The sequence below is a fragment of the Cottoperca gobio genome, chromosome 4, assembly GCF_900634415.1.
Source record: "Cottoperca gobio chromosome 4, fCotGob3.1, whole genome shotgun sequence".
NCBI classification, from domain to species: domain Eukaryota; kingdom Metazoa; phylum Chordata; class Actinopteri; order Perciformes; family Bovichtidae; genus Cottoperca; species Cottoperca gobio.
The window spans coordinates 11,259,264-11,284,374 of NC_041358.1; the positions used below are offsets into that span (position 1 = coordinate 11,259,264).

The 25,111-nt window shown below is 42.2% G+C and overlaps 3 protein-coding genes across 3 annotated transcripts; 1 reads left to right on the forward strand and 2 right to left on the reverse strand.

The window, feature by feature from the left end:
* Window positions 1–1,797: 1,797 nt before the first annotated feature.
* LOC115007232 (E3 ubiquitin-protein ligase RNF14-like) lies at window positions 1,798–6,547 on the reverse strand. The gene is made up of 7 exons (XM_029430005.1): window positions 6,258–6,547; window positions 5,613–5,743; window positions 4,613–5,476; window positions 3,754–3,832; window positions 3,286–3,489; window positions 2,717–2,889; window positions 1,798–2,514 (listed from the first exon to the last, which is right to left on the reverse strand). Exons 1-7 carry the CDS (start codon window positions 6,409–6,411, stop codon window positions 2,368–2,370), a joined length of 1,752 nt encoding a protein of 583 aa, XP_029285865.1. The 5' UTR covers window positions 6,412–6,547; the 3' UTR covers window positions 1,798–2,367.
* Window positions 6,548–10,144: 3,597 nt separating this feature from the next.
* LOC115007213 (tripartite motif-containing protein 16-like) lies at window positions 10,145–12,798 on the forward strand. Its single transcript, XM_029429974.1, has one exon. The coding sequence runs from the start codon at window positions 10,258–10,260 to the stop codon at window positions 11,926–11,928; it is 1,671 nt and encodes a 556-aa protein (XP_029285834.1). The 5' UTR covers window positions 10,145–10,257; the 3' UTR covers window positions 11,929–12,798.
* A 77-nt stretch (window positions 12,799–12,875) lies between these two features.
* ankmy1 (ankyrin repeat and MYND domain containing 1) lies at window positions 12,876–24,278 on the reverse strand. The gene is given in 21 exon segments (XM_029429973.1): window positions 12,876–14,012; window positions 14,248–14,402; window positions 14,577–14,664; window positions 14,773–14,923; window positions 18,266–18,367; window positions 18,684–18,803; window positions 18,918–19,025; window positions 19,237–19,344; window positions 19,441–19,581; window positions 19,819–19,990; window positions 20,075–20,172; window positions 20,174–20,260; window positions 20,552–21,059; window positions 21,605–21,678; window positions 21,811–21,972; window positions 22,211–22,427; window positions 22,816–23,054; window positions 23,137–23,181; window positions 23,345–23,539; window positions 23,627–23,773; window positions 24,032–24,278. Coding segments are annotated over 21 exon segments (3,339 nt in total). The 5' UTR covers window positions 24,251–24,278; the 3' UTR covers window positions 12,876–13,809.
* Window positions 24,279–25,111: the final 833 nt, after the last annotated feature.

The window sequence follows — 25,111 nt, forward strand, 5'->3', positions numbered from 1 at the left end:
CTGTACAGGATACGACACCTTCTGTCCTTAGCACAAGGAAAAACTTCCAAAAAAGAAAAAATTGAAGAACCCTCAGGGAGAGCAACTGAGGAGGGAGTCCAATATTCAATCTCCTTTTAGCTGTTTTTGGTCCCTACCAACTCAAATGTATTGGCTAGTATGTAACCCATTCACAGACAGCAAAAGGAGCTATGTATTATGCAGTAATTACACATTCTTTTAATTGACAACCACAAACACATGACCACAGCCCTCCAGGCCCTCCTAGAGGACTGTGGGTCTGTAAGGCAAACAGTTGTTTAGACATTCACGAGGAAGTGATGACCCCTGTGTGGAAATTGGATTTTTCCTGGAAGAGACACAGAAACACACACACACACACACACACACACACACACACACACACACAGAAACACAGACACAAACAACAAAGAGAGGCAGCAATAGAGAGGGCCAGTATTTTTTGGCTTAATATGAAAGACAGCTGTAGATTTCCGATCATGTCTCAGACAGCCTGGGGACATGCATCAGTGGTCTTTGTTCCACTGTTATGAGAGAACAGTGGAGGAAGGGAGGGAGATGTTTAAAAAACAGGAAATCAATCAGTGAGTATATGCAAAACGGCCAATAATTACCTGCAGGGTGCCCCTTTGAAGGCATTTAAAATACATATACACTGTGTATTTTGGAAGAATAGGGGCTGAATATGTACCTATACAATGTTTGAGGCTAAAAGGTTTCCCAGAAGTCTTTGCAACGAATGTCTACAACTGTGTTGATTATAAGCTGAAAAGTTACCATGACATTACTTACAAGGATGACATTTGCTGATAAAGAAGTTTAGATAGATAGATATATTTTATTTACCCCCTGGGGGAAGTTCGCATGTCACAACAGCAGTACATGAATGAACCACATGGTACAAAAAATAATGCAAAATCAAACACGAGTACTAACATTAAAGAAACAAAGTGTTTCCTTTAAGTGCATGCGTACATACAAGTGTGCAAATTGCAATAGTGCAAGAAGAACTTTTAGGCACCATTTATTAAAAATATCACACTTTTACATTTTACAGTACGCTTTGTCTCATAGCTTCAGAACATTATAGCAGTTAAATTATTGCAAAGCTAAGACTCAGGTAGAACAATTCATTCGATAAGATGTAAGATAAAATATGATTAGTTGCTTAATCAATTAGTTTATTCACAGAAAAGTAAACAGTAACTGGTTTCAGCATCCCAAATGTAAATAGCTGCTTGTTTTCTTAGTCTGATACAGTAAACTGAATATGTTTGGGTTTTAGACTGTTGGTCGAACACAATAAGACATTCGAAGACGTCCTCACAGGCTTAGGGAACGATTAATCAATTAATCAAAGTATTGTTTCATTATTATATACTGAATGATAAAGCATGTTTTTATGAAAAGTGCATTTTCTTGATAACACTAAAAGGGATCTCTTGTAAAGTTATTTGAGAGTGTGCCCAAGCTTTCCTGACATTCTTGTTATTTAGCATCCTCTACTGGACATGACACGGTAAGACACTTGGTGTGGTTTTGTGAATGACTGTCAAGCTTCAGTAGAAATCATTGATAGAAATTGGGGCTGTCAAGCGATTAAAAAAAAGATCTAATTAATTACAAACTTTGTGATTAATTAATCTAAATTAATCTAAATTAATCGCATATATCAATATTTTCTGTGAGAAGCATTTCAAAATATTCAAATGGATTTTGAATATTAATTAAAATTCTGCTATTAATCTGCGTTAATTTCTTTGTCGCGTTATTTTTTTCTGTGATTAATTAATAGAAATGAACGCGCTAATTCGACAGCCCTAATATAAATGTATCACTTTAATTTTTAATTAACAAAATATTTTTGGCTTTTTTGTATGAATTGTGACTAAATGACTTTGTTGGCCCCTCTGTAGCAAAATACCATACATCCTATAATGTTTTCAGTGTACATGTTCCAGTACATGTAGTGCAGTATTGTATTTAAGTATAGTGTTGAAGTAGGTTTGATAGATTATTGTACCCTGCAGTATATAGTAGAGTAGTTAACATTATCCCCCACGTTACCAGATGCAACATTATTGATGCTTACACATTAATGCATAAATAATTCTAATCGAATAATTATAGTATTTATATTTCTTCCACCACTGACACCATTCAGACTGTGTTGAGATGGTAAATATTGGCAACATGCTCCACATTATTATACATGTTTGTCTTTTGAAAATCAGCATTTATGTGCATTGTCAAGTATTTGTCTAAAGTGCACTTAAAAACCAAAGTGTTTTGAACACAGCATATACCATAGGCAACATTTGGCTGGCGGCAAAGGTAGCCAAAGCACTATACCGGATAGTATTGGTAGAGAGAGCAGGCAGACCCCTCAAAGTGATTACTGCCTGCACGATGTGTTCCCAGTCTGGTGAGGCAGGCCCAGCAGAACAACTGTCTGCACTGAGAGCACGTCATTATGTTACATCCTCTGTCCTTCTACAACACAGAACACAACAACATATGCATTAGCACAGACACAGTGGTCTAAAGCAGTCAGAACTTTCAATTGGAATAAAAAATGTAAACACATGATTGTCTGCGCTCATGAGTCAATGTGTATGTGTGCAATTAAAGATAGAGTGCGGGAAGTTCTGCAGTCTAGCTTTAAATTCTTCAAATGTGAACAGTAAGTGAATACCTGTATTCTGCAGAAGCAGTGAGGACAGTTCTTGCTGTTGAAGGTCACCCAGTCTTCACTCAGACAGTTTTCCACAGTGCCCCGCATTGTACTGCGGCCGTATCTGATCTCCAGCAAACGCTGCCTCTCCTTACTTCCACTGGCATAGTCGTCCCAGAGAGCCATCAACCCCTCTGAGACACACGACAACACAGAACACTGTGTCAGATACACATCCAGACACGTCTGCATCCACACAAACCAGTGGTGAAAAGTACATTTACTAAAGTACAAATTTGAGGTACTTGTAATATCAATGATAAAAAATTAAAATAAATTTAAAAAAAGTTATTTATATAGCAATCAAGCTTCAAGCTTAAGCACAAAGTGCTTTTCCGGTTAAAAGGTTATTTTTACAATTTAAAAAAATCAGAAAGCCACGATACTACTTTTAACTGTACTTAAGACGTCTTCTCTGTTCCATTTCAGAGGAAAATATTGTAATTTTGACTTCACTACAATTATTTTGAAAGCTTCAGTTACTAGTTACTTTACAAATGAAGGTTGCATACACGTATATGATTGTGTACCTTGTGACTGTGGCAGGTCTGCATTGACTTCCTGTAGTTCATGTATTTTCATGTTCCTCTTTGCCCGACATTCATCTGTTCCATGGTAAGTTTTCCTGCAGGTGACACAGAAGGCAAAGCCGCACACAGAGCACAGGGCTGCACTGCTGGACTTCTCCACAATGACGGCCGAACCACAGGAAGGCCGAGGGCAGTACACCACATCTACGAGGGGGGGAGGAAAGAAGAGACTCCTCAATGAACCCAATGTAAATTTAGATTTGTTTTTTAATTAATAAGGTGCTAAAAATGTATTTCTGTCTGGTTTATTCATTTGTTTATTATAAGTCTTGTTTTCACAGTTTTCTTAAGAATAGCAGCTGAACATCACATGATTAAAATGTAACATCAAATTCTTCCCCATTCATTCTGCTGTATAAAGGCTGATATAGAATATCATTTAAGGGAGAAAATATAAGGGAAACTCACCAGGCATGCAGTCCAGAGTTGACTGTAGCAGGAGACGATCATAGCGGCTGAACAGCTCCTCCCCTACCAGACTCTTCACCTACAACACGGGGAAACAGAGAAAGAGTGTGTCAGGGAAGTCAGTTAATCTAAGTTGAAATGCAAGTGATGTATTTTTGCTAATAAATAGTGTGTTTTGTTGTGCTGTACCAATATATCGGCCGATATTAGCTTTTTGCAGATAAGTATTAGTGTATATCTGCATATAATGTATGAATAAGTAACAAGAAATTGCATGTCAAACATGCCATAGTGTGCATGCAGAAATGTAGAAAGAGTATTTTAAATAGTTTTTCGAACAGAAATCGCATCTACATCTCCAGTGGTGGAAAGTAAATCGGGACATTTTCTCAAGTACTGTACTACTAGGTACAGTTCTTTGCGATACTTTACTGTTTCCATTTTCCATCCAGTTTATACTTTTGTTAGAGAATATATATTTTTTACTCCACTACATTTCTTTAAACAGCTATTGTAAACTAGAAGTAAAATTATTATTATTATTAAACAAATTATACAATTATTTTAAAACTGTGCTTCAGCTCAATTGATTGAAATATTACTTACATGTAAATGTATGAATAATCAATTTGAGGACTTTTAGGACTATTTTAAGTAAGACTTCTTACTAACAGTAAGTAACATTTTGAATGCAAGCCTTTTTCTTGTAATGGATTTTGAAATTGTAGTATTGCTACGTTTACTTCAGTAAATGATCTACCGGTACATACTTTTTTTCAGCATAGGCTTTAGCACCCCAAAGCCTCAAAGAAAGAGCTTGAAGAAGAAGCTGAGCTTGGCATAGAGAACAGATCTGTACCTGTGCAGGTGTAGGGGTGGCAGAGCAGTCTGCCTCAGGACAGATGACACTCCGGACATTCCCCTCCATTATCTGGAGCTTGCAGAACTTGGCGAGACAGCCCTGGCAGAAGATGTGACCACACTCGGGCAACTGCACACAGTCCGAGCCGAGCCAGCCCTCAAAACACACGCCACAGTCAAACACCGTGGTGGCAAAAGCTTTCCGTTTCTGGGACGCGTTATAGATCAACAGCTGGGAGAGGAGAGTTTGTGACGGAGTTAGGGAGAGACCAGAGAGCGTTTGGTCTTCATTCTGAGGGGATTCTCTGGGGTGGATTGGCAGAGAAGCAGCTCCTTGTTCACTTAGATCTAGCGGGTCTGAGGAGCTAGAGGGAAGTAATAATGAGGCTGAAACATCCACTTCTTTTAAGAAATCTTCCTGGACTCTTTGATCGGACAGTTCATTCTGGCAGTCAGCTGTAAACTCTGAAATCTGTTCAGCCTTCCTCACGTCTGAGGCAGGTGCAATTTGGATAGAATCATTAGAAGTGTTTTGGATCAATGCCACAGCTCCCTGAGAGTCTGCGGCTGAAGGATCATGGCCATCAGCAAGAATCAAGGATGGTGCAGATATGTTCGGGTCTGAGACATCACAACTTTCTGTGGGTCCTGACTTTGGAGTGTGTTGATTGTTCTTTGGCTCTGAGGGTGCAGCATTTAATGAGTACTCGGTGGTGTGTTCATCAGAGGGGAGCTCCAGCAGAGTATGGATGTCCAGGAACCTAAGGGCATCTTCTTTAAGAAACTGTACCCAGGAGAAGAGCACCACAGCGCCCCCGGTGGCCTGGTAGAGATCAGTGAGCTGAGCACTCAGTGCAGAGAGCTGTGGGAGGTGAGGGCAAATAGACTGATGTAATCTTTGTTGACCCTCTGCAATCTGCATGCATCTCTCTCTGACAGGCAGGTTGTAAATGTGACCAATCAAGTTTTAATGGACCCAAATGGCTTGTACTGATTACCTGTGTGTGTGTCAGCCAGCTGCAGGTGAGGGTGAAGGAGGGAGGGGAGCAGGATGGGTAATCCTCAGGGAGTTCAAAGGTCAGAAGCAGAGGTGGGAGGAATGATATGACATATTGCCTCAGTGTTTCGCCTTAGGAAAATAAAACGATAAGACAACATGATCAAAGTGAATTACACATGTTAAATATACAATACTAAAAGAAACATTCCTGGTTTCCACATTATTTCTCATGCTTTGACACTTTTTTTGGACATTTGTGATGAGACAGATTTTTGAAAATTCAAATTCAAATTTAAACATTTCCTAAAATTATTATGATTTGTAATCAGTGTTGGGGAGTAACTAGCTACATGTACATATCACTTGTAATGAAAGAAAATTAATCAAATATAGCCTAATAAGTAACATTAGTTTGATGAAGGGTAACGATTAATCTGTAACCTATTACATTTCAAAAGTAACCTTCCCAACACTGTTTGTATAACATTGTTCCAAACATTATTATTTTGTTTAGATGAAGGGCCATACAATGTCTAATTTAGTCTCTCATGCAAAACAAATTGATGAACATAATGTTAACGTGCTTTTATAATCCACACCCTTCACCACCTCAATTTCCTATTTCTCTAGCCGGCTTATTTACCTTCTTTCAGAACCACAGTGAAGTCTGCAGGCAGCTCAACAGATACTCGGATTTCTCCGGCAGACTTCGACTCATCCTGGACGAACTCCTCCGAATCAAAAATGCTATGGAAGGCGAGCAGTTCGTCTTCCTGCTCCTCCATGTCCGCAATCATAGCTCCAGTCCCAACCAACACACTTCCTGCTCGCACTGTTTGTTTGTAAAACCGCTTGTTCGGATTTTTTGTTGTTGAAATAGTTCGTTTCCAGCGGGAGTTAAATAAGTAGCCTTAGTGTAATATGCTTGTTTAATCATCGGGGTTCAAATGCTGTCTGTATGCCTGCCTGTTCCCGGACCGGCCCACTGTTGACTCATTGGTGTATGATGCAAGGCGCAGCATTCAGCAGCAAACTCACCCCTCATCTGCTGCTCTGGTGACTGCATAACAGGCCAATAGTAGGTCATTTACGGTAATTATGTTTAACACACCTTTCTTTACACACATAACATGATGTTGTGAAGAAAATCTGAGTGATACTGTATATTTAAACACAAATAACAGATTGTTGTGCATTTGTGCAGCTGTGCATTTAATAAAAGTTCTGGATATCATTGACGTACAAAGTACAGAATAATAATATAAAGTAATATAACTAAGTACATTAACTCAAGCATGCTGTACTTGTTTTTTAGAAGAAAACATTGTACCTTTTTACTACACTACATTTATTTGACAGTTGTAGTTCCTTCTGATTAAGATTTAACTTTAAAGAACACTGTAGCTCCAGTCTGCCCTCAGTACAGAGGGAGAAGAAGTACAGCTGCCTCACTCGCTTGTACATATTACAGCCATGTTCCGTGTCTGTGTTGTAATTTGTTTATTGGATTACATTCAAAGTGACAGAAACGAGAAAAACCACCCGCACCACCTCGCCTCGTCCTCACAGCTGCCAGGAGGCCAGATGACAGACAGTACATAGGAGTAAATGCAATACATAATGAATATGCCAAACTACTACTACTAAAATATAAACATTAGAGATTGTATGGACCAGTTTAGAGGTGACATACTGCCCCGTATTTCTTTGGAGCAAGTGGCTCGGCTGTAACCTTTAATGAAATGGCTGACAAAAACCACGAGATGCAATTGAAAGCTCTGGAAAAGTTGAACACAAGATAATATTTATTTTGGATTCGTAGATGACCCTCATGTTACGACACTGTGGAAAAAAGCTTTCTGTATGGTTTTAGATCAAGCATGAAGTTAATTAATAGACTGAAAACCATGCATTTCTTTAATAAAACATTGTATTAGACAGAATAGGGAGGTTTATAGTAAGTTAATAAACCATCATGGAATGCAGCTAAATACTTGAGAAACAGCAGGAGTGGAACAGGATGACCCCAGTATGCATTGATATATGACTGTGAGCAGGAAACGGTAAACAGGCGATAATTAAGTGTAGGGAGAAAATGTGAGGTGAGCGCCAGCAGGCTCCGTATTAGGAGATAGAATTAGTATATAAATGAGGATTTTTATGTTGTATTTCAGTTGCTCTGCAGATTAGAGTTGTATTACCTTTACAGAAGGGATTAGTTCAGTCTTTCATGTATTGTTCTCAAATTATTGTAGTGAATAAAAAAGTTTGAAAACTTGGGAGAGATCTCCATACCCTCAGATTTGAACAGTTTGCCACCTAAAAGCTAAATGTTTAGGGTGCAAACTCTTCAAACCAGTGTTAAGGTGAGCTCTGTTGTAAACAAGTGTAAAACACACCCCTATGTCTTCACTGCTGAGATCACCTGTCAATCAAAAATAATTATTTACAGTTCTTTTAAATGTTTGAGTTACATTAGTTGGCATTCCTTCCTGTGTCTGTTTAGCCATGGAGGCTATCACTGCTCAGGATGATGTTTGTTCACCTGGACTAACATTTCTCTATATGGAAATGTAAACTCCTCTGTGCTTTAAATGTTTAATGAATATTTGTATTCATGTATTTGTATGTTGTTGTTTCAGTTTCAATGTACGGGTCTTAAGAGAGAATGCACCCGACCTTCCTTTACCGTAGACATTTTGTTCTCACTACATTATAAATGTGTAAAGAAATCTATATTGACATTTACATTTGTTTGGCAGATCCAATGTTGTTGGTGTCGTCTTTGTTATGAGGTATAATACAACTTTAATTATGTTAATGATCATAAGGAGATTATTCATTGTTTTTTTACATAGCTGAGATTCTGTATAAGCAAGAGGGATGTTTCTTCTTATTGGTCGGTGTAGGCCACCATCCAATGATGGCCCCTTCTTTGGTGCGGTAGTCGTGTCCATGCCTCTTGGAACAATTTCATCTTTGGTGTCGGATTACATTTTGGAACTTAGGCTGAACAGTCAAGGTATTCATGCATACGAGCTAGATAGTAGATTTCTGCTTACTCTCAAGGTCTTCTCATGTCTTGGGTTACTACCGTTCAGAACAACACCTGCTATGATAATGGAATGGCATCTTTTCCTCCCGCATACCTTATCTGGTCACATTCTAAACAAAGCTAGCTTCATTCACCCAAGTGGGTCAAGGTTGGAAACTCAGTGTGTTCTTAATCTTTCCAACATAGCATTGCATACAGTTCTGATTCAAAAGCATGAGAATACAACATCATACATAGTAATGTGTATGGTACCTCAATCATGGTATAAAAGTATAACAATAATCATAGTGATGCATATAGCACATAAATCAAAGTATAAAAGTGCAGTTAACCTAAGATTAATCAAGTGATACTAAGTTTAGTGAAAAGTTCATGTTTCCACACATAAGGAAGTAATACTGAGTTTGGTGATAAATTCATGATTTCCCACAGTTGCAAGAATTTCCATGTTGTTAAATAAGAAATCAAGATTTATGTTGTATTTCAGCTGCTCTGCAGATTAGAGTTGTATTACCTTTACAGAAGGGATTAGTTCAGTCTTTCATGTATTGTTCTTAAATTATTGTAGTGAATAAAAAGGTTTGATTAAACTGAATTACAGAATAACTGCGGACATTTGAAAACTTGGGAGAGATCTTGTTAAGGAACTCAGTCACAAGAATGGGGAACTCAAAAGCACGACTCCGAGACGGATGTAAAGTAACAAAATAATTTACTGAAAACCAAAGTACTAAACAATCAAAGTATCGAATAAACCATCACTGACCAGGAGGAGAACAAAGAAACAAAAGATCACTCTCTAAGAGGATATCAAAAATCTAAATACAAAACAAAGACTCTCACAATAAGGCACATGGAAAAAGCTAAACTTTAACAAAACCTGACCTGATCACTGGCCGAGACTCACGACACATGAACAAGTACGAACTGGCACAAGACAAGGGGGGGGGGGACAGGACTATTTAAACATGAGGTGAGAGGGCACAGGTGGAAACAATCAGGGGCAGAGCAGACAAACACAACAAGGAAGGAAGTAAAACAAGACATGACACAAGGGGAAGGGAACATTTCAAAACAAAACAGGAAGTGCACGACGAGACTAGACATGAGTGAATCTAACTACACAAAGTGCACATGACAACCACAGCCTAACATGAAACTAAACAAAAGCCTAACCTAAACACTAAACATGAACACAGTTAACATAACTGATGAGACACAACAGATCTCCATACCCTCAGATTTGAACAATTTGCCACCTAAACGTTACATGTTTAGGGTGCAAACTCTTCAAACCAGTGATAAGGTGAGCTCTGTTGTAAACAAATGTAAAACACACAGTACGCATATCTATTTCAAACCACTCCTCTTCCTGGAATGATTCATAGTTTGATAACTCCTCCCTCTTCTTCCTGCTCATATATTTCCTTGTCCCCTCCCCTTCAGATCTACACTTTGAAGATGGGTGTAAGCAGCACGTGGTGAAGTGCAGAAGCCCCATTCACTGCAGGTTATTTAGATCAGAGCACAAACTAGTTTCAGTTCTAGGAAAGTGAAACTCACACAGTTGTTGCCACTGAGAGGTGAAATGGCGCAGAAAGGAGTTCAGCTGGACTGTGAAGCCTTCTCTTGTTCGATCTGTCTGGATCTACTGAGGGATCCGGTGGCTATTCCCTGTGGACACAGCTACTGCATGAACTGTATTCAAAGCTTCTGGGATGGAAAGGATGAGAAGAAAAGCCACAGCTGCCCTCAGTGCAGGCAGACATTCACACCAAGGGCTGTCCTGGTGAAAAACATCATGTTAGCAGTTTTAGTGGAGGAACTAAAGAAGACTGGACTCCAAGCTGCTCCTGCTGGTCACTGCTATGCTGGACCTGAAGATGCGGCCTGTGATATCTGCACTGGGAGAAAACTGAAAGCCCTCAAGTCCTGTCGGGTGTGTCTGGCCTCTTACTGTGAGAAACATCTCCAGCCTCATTATGAATCTTCCACATTTGAGAAACACAAGCTGGTCGACGCCTCCAAAAGGCTTCGGGAGAACATGTGCTCTCGTCACGATGAGGTGATGAAGATGTTCTGCCATACTGATCAGCAGTGTATATGTTACCTCTGCTCTGTGGTTGAACATAAAGGCCACGACATGGTCTCAGCTGCAGCAGAAAGGACTGAAAGACAGAGAGAGCTCGAGGCGAGTCAACAAAACATCCAGCAGAGAATCCAGGACAGAGAGAAAGATGTGACGCTGCTTCAACAGGAGGTGGAGGCTATCAATCGCTCTGCTGATAAAGCAGCGGAGGACAGTGACAAGATCTTCACTGAGCTGATCCGTGTCATGGAGAAAAGAAGCTCTGATGTGAAGCAGCAGGTCAGATCCCAGCAGACATTGGAAGTGACTCGAGTTAAAGAGCTTCAGGAGAAGTTGGAGCAGGAGATCGCTGAGCTGCAGCGGAAAGACATTGAGCTGAAGCAATTCTCACACACGGAGGATCACATCGAGTTTCTTCACAACTCCCCATCACTGTCCCTCGGTGAATCTACACACTCATCCAGCTCCAATGTCCGTCCTCTGCGCTACTTTGAGGATGTGACCGCCGCTGTGTCAGAAGTCAGAGATAAACTACAAGACGTTCTGAGTGAGACATGGACAAACCATTTACTAACGGTGAGGGATGTAGATGTGTTACTGCCTAAACCTCAGCCCAAGACCAGAGCTGAATTCCTGAAATATTCAAGTAAAATCACACTGGATTCAAACACCGCAAACATGTATCTGTTATTATCTGAAGGGAACAGAAGAGCAACATTCATGAAACAGAAACAGTTTTATTCTCGTCACCCAGACAGATTCATTGAATCTTTTCAAGTCTTAAGTAGAGAGAGTCTGACTGGACGTTGTTACTGGGAGGTGGAGATGAGAGGGACAGGAGGTAAAGTAGCAGTCGCATACAAGGATATCAGTAGAGCGGGGACATGGACTGAATCTGCATTTGGATTCAATAGCAAATCTTGGGTATTAACATATAACAATAACACTTGTAGTTTTTGGTACAATAAAGTCCAAACTCACATCTCAGGTCCTCAGTTCTCCAGAGTAGGAGTGTACCTGGATCACAGTGCAGGTATTCTGTCCTTCTACCGCATCTGTAAAACCATGACTCTCCTCCACAGAGTCCAGACCACATTCACTCAGCCTCTCTATGCTGGACTTTGGCTTTACTCCTATGAAGACACTGTAGAGTTCTGTAAACTCAAATAGAGAGAAGTCATTTAAGTGAAGGTGTTTCATTTAAACTCATCGTCTCGGTGTTCGTTGCTGAGAGCTGATTGTTATGATATTTCTTCACTGTTGAGATCACCTGTCAATCAAAAATAATTATTTACAGTTCTTTTAAATGTTTGATTTACGTTAGTTGGCATTCCTTCCTGTGTCTGTTTAGCCATGGAGGCTATGATGTTTGTTCACCTGGACTAACATTTCTCTATATGGAAATGTAAACTCCTCTGTGCTTTAAATGTTTAATGAATATTTGTATTCATGTATTTGTATGTTGTTGTTTCAGTTCCAATGTACGGGTCTTAAGAGAGAAAGCACCCGACCTTCCTTTACCGTAGACATTTTGTTCTCACTACATTATAAATGTGTAAAGAAATCTATATTGACATTTACATTTATTTGCTTGGCAGATCCAATGTTGTTGGTGTCGTCTTTATTATGAGGTATAATAAAACTTTAATTATGTTAATAATCATAAGGAGATTATTCATTATTGTTTTTTACATAGCTGAGATTCTGTATAAGCAAATTGGTTGTGTGGCTGACACATAAGACAACAGATAGTGTTAGACATTTTTACATATAGCCTCAACTCTAACAAATATTATTTACAATTGTATTGTAATGTTGAAACTCTTTATCATTCCCATGTGCCTGCATGCAGCATCAGTGTAACAGGGTGTGACTGCTGTGAACAAACTGATATAGTTTGATAATACATATATTTAAATCACTCTTTACTGATGTCGTTACAAGCTGCCAAAGGCTCACTGAAGTTTTCCTTCTGCAGTGAACATCACAGCAGGTTAACATGTGTAATGTGAAGTTAGACTTAACTTAATTATTGTGTCATTTGTCTCCATTAAGTAAAAATGAAAAACAGAAATGAGTGATCTTCCTGATGGTAGTTTGACTTATGTCCCTCACTAACTAGCGTTTACTGTTTTCTCTCGTTCATTTTAAATACAAAAAACATCTTGTTTTAACATTACTTGTGTATTTTCTACTAATATTAGTTTGTTCTACCTGCTGAAGTTCATGTTGAGCACGGTGTGTTTAGGTCGTCAGAAGATTGTTCTCATATCGATGCTTTTGTGTGAAGAATTGTCAACACTGATCAATAAATCTCAAATAATTTACTGATACAAGAAGTGAACGTGTGATTCCTGTTTGTTACAAAACAGAAAATATATATTCATCATATGTATATAAATGTTTCAGATTGAACAGGACATAGGAGTGCACTGTACTTGATGCAGATGTAATGTAGCTTCAGTTTCTCTGCAGCAGCTCCTTTCAAAATGCATAAAAATGTAACAGCATTTGATTATTGACGTGTTTCTACGTCTTGTCGTTGTTTTTGGTCGACAAAATCGTTTTAATATTTCATTTGGTGTAGATTTTGCCTTATAAGCGTATTGTTTGATCTGCTGTTGGGGACTGGGTGGTAGCTGCCACTGTCAGTTAGGCTACTTTCAGTAAAATCATAATACTTCTGTACTTTCATTTGAATAAAATTGCAGATGAAGACCACAAGATGCAACTGAAAGCTCTGGAAAAGTGGAACTTCAGTTAATTTTTTTTTTTACCAGCTGTGATTCATTTAGTAAATATGCAAATTCAGCCATTATGTGGCAATAGCACCGGTAGGGACAGACATTATTACATTATTATTATTATTATAATACTATAACAGATTGCAAAAAATATAAAAATGCCAAAGAAAGATGATTATGGCACAAAATATTGACATCACCATTCAACCAAATATATAAATGTAAGAAATGATGTAACAGAAGTGCATTGCAATATCAGGTAGAAGAAGTTGTCGCTGTTATTAAGTATACAAAATGTTAGTATCTATCAGTTGAAGCTGTAGTTTTCCTTCAGGTTGACTTGGCTCTCCAAGACCTTCTCTGCCATGCTCAAGGGCTTGGGGGCTCTGTGGGATTTCAACTTGACACTCAGGGGCCGGGGCACTGTTTTGGATTTCAACATGGCAGTCAGGGGCCTGGGGCCTCTTGGGAATTTAAACATGACACTCTTCCGGAAGCCATCAGTGGATGCTGGATTGAGAGAGACAGATAGAGAAAGTATTTACATGCTCTGTGCATCCAAAAGACAAAACCAAATATACATGACTTTATCCTACAGTTATCACAGATTCAAAACACTATGACAAAAGTTACACATTTTATTATAAGCTTATTTAGTGATATTTGGGGTCTGAGCTTTGGCAGGGGCTGGTGTTGTTTGGTTTGCTGGGTTATAACTGTTGGATGGAGAGGCCCTGATTCCCACCTGACTCCCGGATACACTCGTCCTTGTGTCTTTCATCCCATGCTTTAAGTTTGCAGGTCCTGGAGCAGTAGAAGACCTTGTGGCAGCGGCTACACGCAGTCAGCTTCACGGACGCAGAGCGACCGCAGTGATAGCAGAACTTAAACACTGGACTCCTTAAGAAAAGATTCACACACAGAGATAGAAACAGGCTTCTGAAAGATTTGTGCTTCCTTAGTTACTGAAATCTCAGACTAAAATGTATTCTAAGTTAGGAGAAAGTACAAGTTCAACGACAGAGAAAAATAAAAAGGGAGAATATGAACATGAATGTGTGTGTGTATATGTACCTGTGTTTTTCTGTTATGCTGGGGAGGGGCACTTTTGAGGAAATGGGATCTTCCCACGTGCACACAAACCTCTTTGTGCTCCTGATAACTGTTACATAAATACAGTACACACACACACACTATGATTTACAGCCAAACTCAAAAACACAAAATAATTGTCATATTTTGTCAAAAAACACAAATACATTGTACTGACTATTCGACGTAAGACGTTCGTCTCTCTCTCTCTGGCCAGCAGCCTGTCTCAGCAGATCTCCCATCATGCTCAGCAGCTGCCGCCGTGCTTTGAATGTCTCCCTCTCCCGCATGTTCAGAGCGTGGAAGGGAGTGTTGGCAATACGCAAGTCCTAGATGGTAAGCATATAGACAGCGTCTCAGATGAAATTATGCAGCTAAGAAATAATTAATCAAACAAACTACTTGTACTAATTTACTCTTTGTTCAAAATGTCTGGAAGAGGACTTGATTCGACTCCTTCTATGTGTACCACCATTGGCATATATGAGCGGGACAAAATATTAGAAACACCTGTCAATGTGATGCAGTCCAGGACAACTCTACCACTAACTATGGCTTCGAAAAGAACCACAAAGATTACAAAAATAGGATTTATTGCAAGGCTTTTGTCCATCCATCCATCCATCGTCTACCACTTATCCGGGATCGGGTCGCGGAGGTAGCAGCTCCAGTAAGGAACCCCAATCTTCCCTTCTCCGGGCCACATCCTCCAGCTCCGACTGGGGGATCCTGAGGCGTTCCCAGGCCAGTGAGGAGATATAATCTCTCCACCGAGTTCTGGGTCTTCCCCGGGGTCTCCTCCCAGCTGGACGTGCCTGGAACACCTCCCTAGGGAGGCGCCCAGGTGGCATCCTTACTAGATGCCCGAACCACCTCAACTGGCTCCTTTCAACGTAAAGGAGCAGCGGCTCTACTCCGAGTCTCTCACGGATGACTGAACTTCTCACCCTATCTCTAAGGGAGACGCCAGCCACCCGTCTGAGAAAACCCATTTCGGCCGCTTGTACCCGTGATCTCGTTCTTTCGGTCATGACCCAGCCTTCATGACCATAGGTGAGGTTAGGAACGAAGATCGACCGGTATATTGAGAGCTTCGCCTTCTGGCTCAGCTCTCTTTTCGTCACAACGGTGCGGTAAAGTGACTGTAATACCGCCCCCGCTGCTCCGATTCTCCGGCCAATCTCTCGCTCCATCGTCCCCTCACTCGCGAACAAGACCCCGAGATACTTGAACTCCTTCACTTGGGGTAATGGCTCATTCCCTACCCGGAGTAGGCAATCCACCGGTTTCCTGCTGAGAGCCATGGCCTCAGATTTAGAGGTGCTGGTCCTCATCCCAACCGCTGCTAACTCGGCTGCGAACCGATCCAGTGACTGTTGAAGGTCACAGACCGATGATGCCATAAGGACCACATCATCTGCAAAGAGCAGCGATGAGATCCTCAGGTCACCGAATTGCAACCCCTCTCCTCCACGACTACACCTCGATATCCTATCCATGAAAATCACGAACAGGATTGGTGATAAAGCGCAGCCCTGGCGGAGGCCAACATTCACTGGAAACGAGTCCGACTTACTGCTGAGTATCCGGACACAACTCTCGCTTTGGGCGTACAGGGATTGGATGGCCCTCAAAAGTGACCCCCTCACCCCATACTCCCGCAGCACCTCCCACAGTATCACCCGGGGGACCCGGTCATACGCCTTCTCCAGATCCACAAAACACATGTAGACCGGATGGGCGTACTCCCAGGCCCCCTCCAGGATCCTTGCAAGAGTAAAGAGTTGGTCTGTTGTTCCACGACCAGGACGGAATCCGCATTGTTCCTCTTCAATCAGAGGTTCGACTACCGACCGAACCCTCCTTTCCAGTACCTTGGAGTAGACTTTACCAGGGAGGCTGAGAAGTGTGATACCCCTGTAGTTGGCACACACTCTCTGGTTCCCCTTTTTAAATAGGGGAACCACCACCCCGGTCTGCCACTGTCCCAGACTTCCACGCAATGTTGACAAAGCGTGTCAACCAAGACAACCCCTCAACACCCAAAGCCTTCAGCATTTCTGGACGGATCTCATCAACCCCTGCGGCTTTGCCACTGTGGAGTTGTTTGACTACCTCAGTGACTTCCATCAGGGAAATTGACGATGATCCCCCATCAGCTTCCAGCTCTGCCTCTACCATAGAGGGCGTGTTAGTCGGATTCAGGAGTTCCTCAGAGTGCTCCTTCCACCGGCCGATAACACCCGCTGCTTTGCTTCTGACACGGCAGAAGCTGCCGCCCTTCTAGTCCTTCGATACCCTGCAACTGTTTCCGGAGTCCTCCCGGATAACATAACCCGGAAGGACTCCTTCTTCAGTCAGACGGCTTCCCGGATCCACCAGGGGTCCACCACGGTGTTCGAGGGTTACCGCCCCTTGAGGCACCTAAGACCTTGAGACCACAGCTCATCACCGCAGCTTCAGCAATAGAGGTTTTGAACATCGCTCACTCAGGTTCAATGCCCCCAACCTCCACAGGGATGGCTGAAAAGCTCCGCCGGAGGTGTGAGTTAAAGATCCCCAGGACAGGGGCTTCCTCCAGACGTTCCCAGTTCACCCGTTTGGGTTTACCAGGTCTGTCCAGAGTCTTCCCCCACCCCTTGATCCAACTCACCACCAGATGGTGATCAGTCGACAGCTTCGCCCCTCTCTTCACCCGAGTGTCCAAAACATGCGGCCTCAGATCAGATGATACGATTACAGAATCGATCATTGACCTTTGGCCTAAGGTGCTCTGGTACCACGTGCACTTATGAGCATCCTTATGTTCGAACATGGTGTTTGTTATGGCCATTCCATGACTAGCACAGAAGTCCAACAACAAACGACGTTCGGGTTTAGATCAGGGAGGCCCTTCCTCCCAATCACCTCTCCAGGTGTCTCCATCGGGTGTCTCCATCGTTTTCCGTGTGTGCGTTGAAGTCTCCCAGCAAGACTACGGAGTCCCCTACTGGAGCCCCCTGCAGGGCTCCATTCAGGGTCTCCAAGAAGGCCGAATACTCCGAACTGCGGTTTGGGGCATCGGCACAAACAACAGTCAGAGTTTTCCCCCCCATAACCCGAAGGCGTAGGGAGGCGACCCTCTCGTCCACCGGGGTAAACTCCAACGTAGCCGGGGGCTAGTGAGTATCCCCACCCCGGCCCGACGCCTCACATAGAAGAATAGAGTCCAACCCCTATCCAGGAGTACGGTTCCAGAGCCAAGACTGTGCGTGGAGGTAAGCCCCACCAGATCCAACTGGTAGCGATCCACCTCCCGCACTAGTTCCGGCTCCTTCCCCCACAGAGAGGTGACGTTCCACGTCCCCAGAGCCAGCCTCTGCTGCCCGGGTCTGGTCCGTCGAGGTCCCTGACCATCACTGCCACCCGTGTGACAGCGCACCCGACCCCAGCGGTTTTTCCCATGAGTGGTGGGTCCACAAGATGGATGGATGGGAGGCACCACGTAGCTTCTTCGGGCTGTGCCCGACCGGGCTCCGTGGCAAACCCGGCCACCAGGCGCTCGCTGTCGGGCCCTCCCTCTGGGCCTGGCTCCAGACGGGGGCCCCGGGCTTCCTCCGGGCAGGGTCTCTCCTTTCCTTTCCCTCTCGCTTTTGTATTTAACTGAATTCAACTAAAATGCATACAGTTACCTGGTTGAAGGAGTAGTGTGCGTAGTCGACTGCAGTTCCCACAACATCGCCCACCGTAACTGGCATCAAGATGTCGGCACCAGCCTTAGCTAACATGTGCAACTACATCAAAGACACACACTAAACTCTTAAAGGACTCAACATAGACACAAGATCCAAGCAACAGATCCAGTTTGATCCAGCATACAAACACATCTCTTTGCTTACTATTTTGAAAACATTCTCAGAGGAGAATCATTTTTGCACACCTTTATACAGGCAAAGACAAGTGCGTACGGGAGCTTCTTTTCTTTTGTTTTAATGTGGAAAAGGTTTTAGTGGAATTACATTTCTCTCTACGGTATGCCTTTAGGATGACCTATCTGTCAATCATTTTTTATCTACATATAGGTCTGTGTATGTGTGCTTGTGTATGTACCAGCTTAGCTCTGTTGCCTAAGTGGTAGTTGATGTTGGCGAGGGCACAGAGGGCACTGCCCACCCGGCATCCGAGCGGGATGTTAGGATCTGCACCTCTGTTCAGCAGCTCCTCCACTGACTGGGCAGGGAAAAGGAACACGTTCAGGACAAAGTGTGGTTTTTGAAAGCATGTACAGTATATGTATACTTTTGAGTCTGTGTGTGTGCGTGTGTGTGTGCGTGTGTGGTCTACCAGGTCATTGCCACGTGATATAGCCATGGAGAGAGGTGAGTGTCCACTCCAGAGGAGGTCTGTGCTGGCTCTGTGGGAGAGCAGTAGAGCTACCACTTTGCTGGCATTCTGCAACAAATATATTATAAATAGGTCTTTTGAATGAAACATAATATTATTATCATTGAACTGTTAAGAGAAAGAACAAATTTGACCTCTGCATGTATTTTTATGTAATTCTTAGACACTGGGTACATATCATGTCTGCAACATGCTACAGATCTGAACAGTCAGTAGCATCAGGGATGGTGTGTATAGGTGTGAGACAGTATGTACTGACCCGGTAGTCACTGTCTCTCTGGCAGGCCACGTGCAGGGCCGTTCGGCCTCCTTCTTTGAGATGAGGGCTCTCATTGGTGCTCAGTGGTTCCTTGGCCTTCGTGAAAATCTGTAAAAAAAAAGAAAAGAAAACAACAACCTCAAATTAAAACTCTTTTCCTACCTGTTCAACTGTCACCTTAAAAGGACAAAAAAACACACACACCTTATCCGGATCATAGATCTCGTTGTGATCACATGCCTGTGCGTCTGGGTCAGTGACAGTGTGGAGCAGCAGCTCTGTGATTCTGGGACCCACTGGACCTGGCAGTGCTGCAGCTACATGCAGGGGATACAGACCTTTCCTCTACAAGAAGGATGAATGTTATGGTTAGTGGAAATCATGAATGAAGGGTTATGAGAGGGATGCAACTTAGATGCTCTCATTTTTGTTTCCTTGTTTGTTTGAGTTTTGAGATATCACTTAATTATTTTCTCTAAGGCGCATATAATAATAATAAAAAAATAGGGATGGGCTATGGAGTTTTTTCAGCTGACACGGCCCAATATAAATCGTGCATCGCTTAATAAAATAATGTTCTACCTCAGGTGGAAGGGGAATGTCGGTGTGAGCTCCACACAGCAGCAGTCTCCTGACAGCCTCGGTGTCAGCCGCCATAATGGCTAAAAAGAGGACCGGCATGGGGACCCTGGATGTGTTTGGGTCAGCTCCCCGCTCCAATAACAGCTTCAGGGTGTTCAAAAGAACACGGTGTCTGTTCAGACAGACATAAACACAATCAGTGTCGAGCAGATCAAACAGCACAGGAAAAGAGAGGACAGAGGGAAACAGAACTGACTTAGTTTTCATGGCAGCCATTTTGCGTACAGTCTCTTGTGTGTCCGAGTGCTGAGGGATCCCTGTGCGACTCAGCGCCTCCGCTGAGCGCAGCATCAGCTTCCTCTGTGACCTGGATTTTATAGCTGCTGACAGAGCAGGCAGAGTCAAAGGTCGGTTTGTGTGTCAGCTCTTTGTCTTTGCCCTGCTGCAGACGGAGAGTTGAGCAGACATCAGTGAGTATCAACCCAATAGAGTGCTGCAGGAATGATTCCTAAGACCCGGAGATTATTTCGCATTTTAGCACTTATGGTTCCCTCGACTCGAAGTCAATGGATTTTTTTAATGTTTTTTTGGTAAGATGCCTGAAATAAGGTCTGTGGTTAACACATGACTTTGTCGAGGGAATCCGTGAGATGCTAACTTCCGGGTTGGTCTACAAAAACACGTCATCCCTGTTCTCCCTCTATACAGGATGGGATGTCAGTGCTTTACCTACCTGAACTCTTCCTGCTGCCTTAGCTCGGCTTTCCTTCCACTGCACACGGCCCAGTGCGATGTGACCATCCAACACCTGAATGGAGCGCTCCACCCCAGGCACTTTCTCACTTCCTCTCTCTTCTCTCTCCTTTATATCCTCTTCATAATTATCCCCTACTCTCTTCTCCACATCTTCCTCCTCCCTCACCTCTTTTCTTGCCTCCGTTTCTCTTTTCTCACAAAGCTCAACATCTTCCTCCCACGTTTGATCACATCTGCTCTCCATCTCTCTTTCCTCCCCTTTGCTCTCATTCTCCTCCTCCCTGCTGCTCCTTTCTCGTCCCTCTTCACCCTTTCCCTCTCTTTCCTCTCCTTCTCCCTCTTTCTCTTTCCTCTCCTCCTCCTGTAGGTGTTCAGTGTCTGTCTCATGTTCATTCAGGCCAGGCCAGCGATCAGTGATGAGCTCACTGCTATCAGACACGTTACTGCTGTGATGTAAGAAGTGCTCCGTTAGTTCTTCTGCTGTCCTGAAAAAAACCCAAAAATAATTAGGGAATTTAATGTCAATGCAAGGGGAAGAGGATGTACGACATATATAAGGTCATTTCTATTTAATGCTTTTATTTAAAATAGATTAGGTTATTGCAATGCTGTTTTACTGGTCTCTATAAACAGTCAACTTGAAGATTCACTTAAATCATAATAGTATTTTTTTTTATTTCACTATATATTTTAGCATCTAGTTTCTTTCTTTGTCTCATTTTATTGTCTATTTGTCCTTGTTTAACTGTTGCATTTGCATTTTTTTGCCATTTATATATATTTTTTAGTTTTGAAGCACTTTGAGCTGCATCTCTTGTATGAAACGTGATTCATATACAAAGTTAATTTTTTGTATTATTATAACTGGCAAAAGGGTGGTAACACTGTTGGCGAGACACAAATCTATGAATACGACATTTTCCAGACTATTATCAGTGTGAAATATCAGCTGTGCATAACAGGATATACAATATATACAGTTTATACTGAATATTGTGAGAGAGGTTGTGTTAGTAGTCTGTTGTTAAACCTGGGTGTGTGTGTAGTCAGGTCCACTTGGCTGATCTGGGGACTGTTCCCACATGCAGATGCAGACCTCAAAACCTGATGACACATTACAGAGCATGTTGTTTTATTTTTATGTCTGTACAACATATGGTTTAATACATGTGAAGAAGTACAGATCTAGAAGTTATGAGGAAACAGAGCGAAAAACTACATTAGGTAGAATCTTACTTGAGTTTTAGCGTGAGGTTCAGCCAAAGTGTTGTGCAGAGAATAAAAAGGGTAGTAAAGGACATGACACACAGCCAGGGCAGACATGCCTTCACAGTTCATCTTGTCGATATCGCCGCCCATATCCAACAACAGCTGGATCACATCGTTTTGGCAGTTTATCTGACAGGGTACAAGAAACAAAACGAAACAGTCAGATAGACAAACATGAGAGTAAAACCAACAAATATGAAAAAAATAAAACCTGAATCTTTTATTTATTTTGTTGTTATTGTTAATTGTAATTGATTAATATTTGACTACAGTGCAGCTTTCATTGTTAATGGATAACATTTAAAGAGGAAATTAGTGAAAGTGGAATCAACAAACAGTAGGCAAACAAAATGTAATAATGTGTTACTGTGGCAGCGATGAGTGCAGTGTGTCCCTGTGAATCTGCCACATCAGGGTGGACCAAACCGGTCTGGAGGATCTGTGACACGAGCTGTACTTCCCCTTGGGAAGCGTGCTGGATCAACAACTCTGAACTGACTTCCAAATGCCCTTTAGGACCAAAACTTTCCCTGTTCAGAGAGAGAACAGCTGCCACGTCCCAGCACACATTTCCAGCCTGTAGTCTGAGAGATGCACACACCACACACACACACACACACACACACACACACACACACACACACACACACACACACACACACACACACACACACACACACACACACACACACATTATTTCAGTATAATTACAAATTAGGGCCATTATGGGTATGAAGTATAATTAAAAAAAAATCTCAGAATATTCAAGATCAAAGTCAGAAATCTCGAAAAAAAAAAACGTGGAGATTCTAAAGTAACAAATTATTATTTTTTACCTACAATGGCCTGAATGCGTCGTTGTACCTACCTGTACATGATTATGTCTCTCTTTTTCTTTTACTCAATACTGGTGTCAGCAAAATGTGCTTCGGTAGCAATACTCAAACAATAGTTTTTTGATGTATGTCAGACCTGTGTTTGTGTATGTGAGCCTGCATGCGGGCCTGTAAGGGCAGGATGGAGAGAGGGTCTCGCTCATAGCCTTGGTGTGGATAAGCGTCTGGCTCCCACAGCTCGCCATAGAAGTGTTGATCCAGCTCTCTTCTTCGGCCAGGGGGCAGCGGCAAGTGATCACCATCCGTTGAGTAACTCTCCATGCCGGGGGGAAGAATAAAGTTCTCATCTGACAGCAGATCCCTTTCCCTATCCACCTGAGGAGAATGGGGAATTAATTGATCTGTTCTGAGCTAAGTCACAAAGCTCATATGATTGTTCTTTATAGCAGCACTTTACCTCAGAGTCTGTCATGGCTTCTTTCTGTAGACCACTAGTGGGATGCTAGTAAGGAGAGGAGCAGAGCGGTCAATTAAGAATCTTTAGTATTATTTATAGTATATAGTGTTTCCCCTACCATTGTCTTGATTAAAAATTAATTAAAAATTAAGATGTATTAGCTTGGCATACCTAATCACCTGTGTGTGAGAAAGTGGTTAGTGTGTACCTGTGTCAGGGAATCTGGGGTGGCAGCTGGGTCCATGTAAGCAGCATATTCAGGAAACTTCTTTAGACTAAAGCCGTCTTTAACAGAGGTACAGAGCCTTAGCAGGCGCTCCCTGAGCCACAGACCCACATCCTTACGTCCATCTGGATAACTAACCACACCTGGGCCAAACCTCTGGTCGGCGTGGTACAAACCCTGAGACGAGGGGAGAGGTTCATTGCTATTTACTGAAATGTATAAACTAAAAAAACTAATAACATTTCTGTCATCCATCCATTTTACCTGAAAGGTGGCTCCGTCAGGGAACAGTTGTTGTCCGTATCCTTCCTTCCTGTTGAGGTAGAACTTGCCAGTGAACTTGTGGCCTGTGGGCCAGCAGTACAGTCCATCTCCATGCCTGTAGTCTTTGTAGAAAGAGCCCTGATAGAACTACACAAAGGATAAGAAAGGGACATTGGCTTTGTTTAACTTCAGGAAAAAACAGACAGGTAAAAACGTTTATTTTGTTTTATGTAAGATGTCTGACCAACCATAACAGAACTATTATGGACAGTGTAGCCTATGTACAAAACTATGGCTACATTCCTAAAAGCTAACGTTAGCTAAAGTTAACCTAAACAGGAAAAAAAGGCTCTTATGATATACATTTTTGTTATTCGTTAATAGCCTATGTTCATTTCACATTACCTCTCCATTTCTCCAGGTGTACCTTCCTTTGCCGTGTTTGAACCCGTTCACAAATTCTCCCTCATATCTGGATCCGTCGGGCCCCTCTTGAACCCCGAGCCCTTGTCCTCTGTCTTCCCAGCTTTGAACTTCTCTCTGGCCGTCTTTCTGTCTCCTTGCCCCCGGCTCCTCGTCTCCTCGCCCCGGGGCTGCCGCAACACCTTTGCAGGTCGACAACATTTCAACCGGGGCGTATCCTCTCTAAAGAAATCCACCTGTATACATTTGAGCCCAACAACGACTTTAGAGTTAACGTTAAGAGGAAACTTTCGATGTCAGAAGACAGATTTTTGTTTTAACTTTACTGTAAGTGCAGGTTGCCATGACAACAGCAGAAACCTCTGCGAGTGGAGGAGGGTCTCACGCATGCGCAGACGAAAGAAAGGTTTGAAAACACTTGACTCAGGAGGTGATATTAATATTATTTGTTTTACCTCAATTAGGCTACTAAAGCTTAAAGTCATTCTTTTCCACCAATTAAAGCAATAATTAAAGCACCATAGACGACAAATATAACCACTGCCACCCTTCAATTGAACACATTTCTCAATTTAGTTAAGAATAACATTTAATCAAAAGCCATTACTTTAGAAAGTAAAGACCATTGATTTATTAGGAATGTAGTCATGGATTGAGTCGTGGACTATTAAAGGATGTTAAGGCCCCTTTATTCATGATTTTATATTCTTTTTTATCTTATTTATATTTTTAGATATTTTTGTTGCGGTAGTCTCAAAAATAGTGCCACATTTGTTGAGACAAATTCAACTGTAAGCACAAATTAAGCATATGCCATGTTTTCCTATTTGAAGATCCCTGACAGAAACAAGGAAGAACCCTCTAACAGACGTAAGACAGAGCGGGATAATTAAATATTAATAGTGACAAATGACATTGTAGGTCATTGTAGGGAAAAGGGTCCTCCTTGTCAAGTGTAAGTGTTCCTCTATTCAGGGTCAATGAAGCACGACCACCCTGTGAGTTTGTGTGTGTGTGTGTGTATTTATAGTCAATAGGCTACACTAAATCATTGCTTTACTA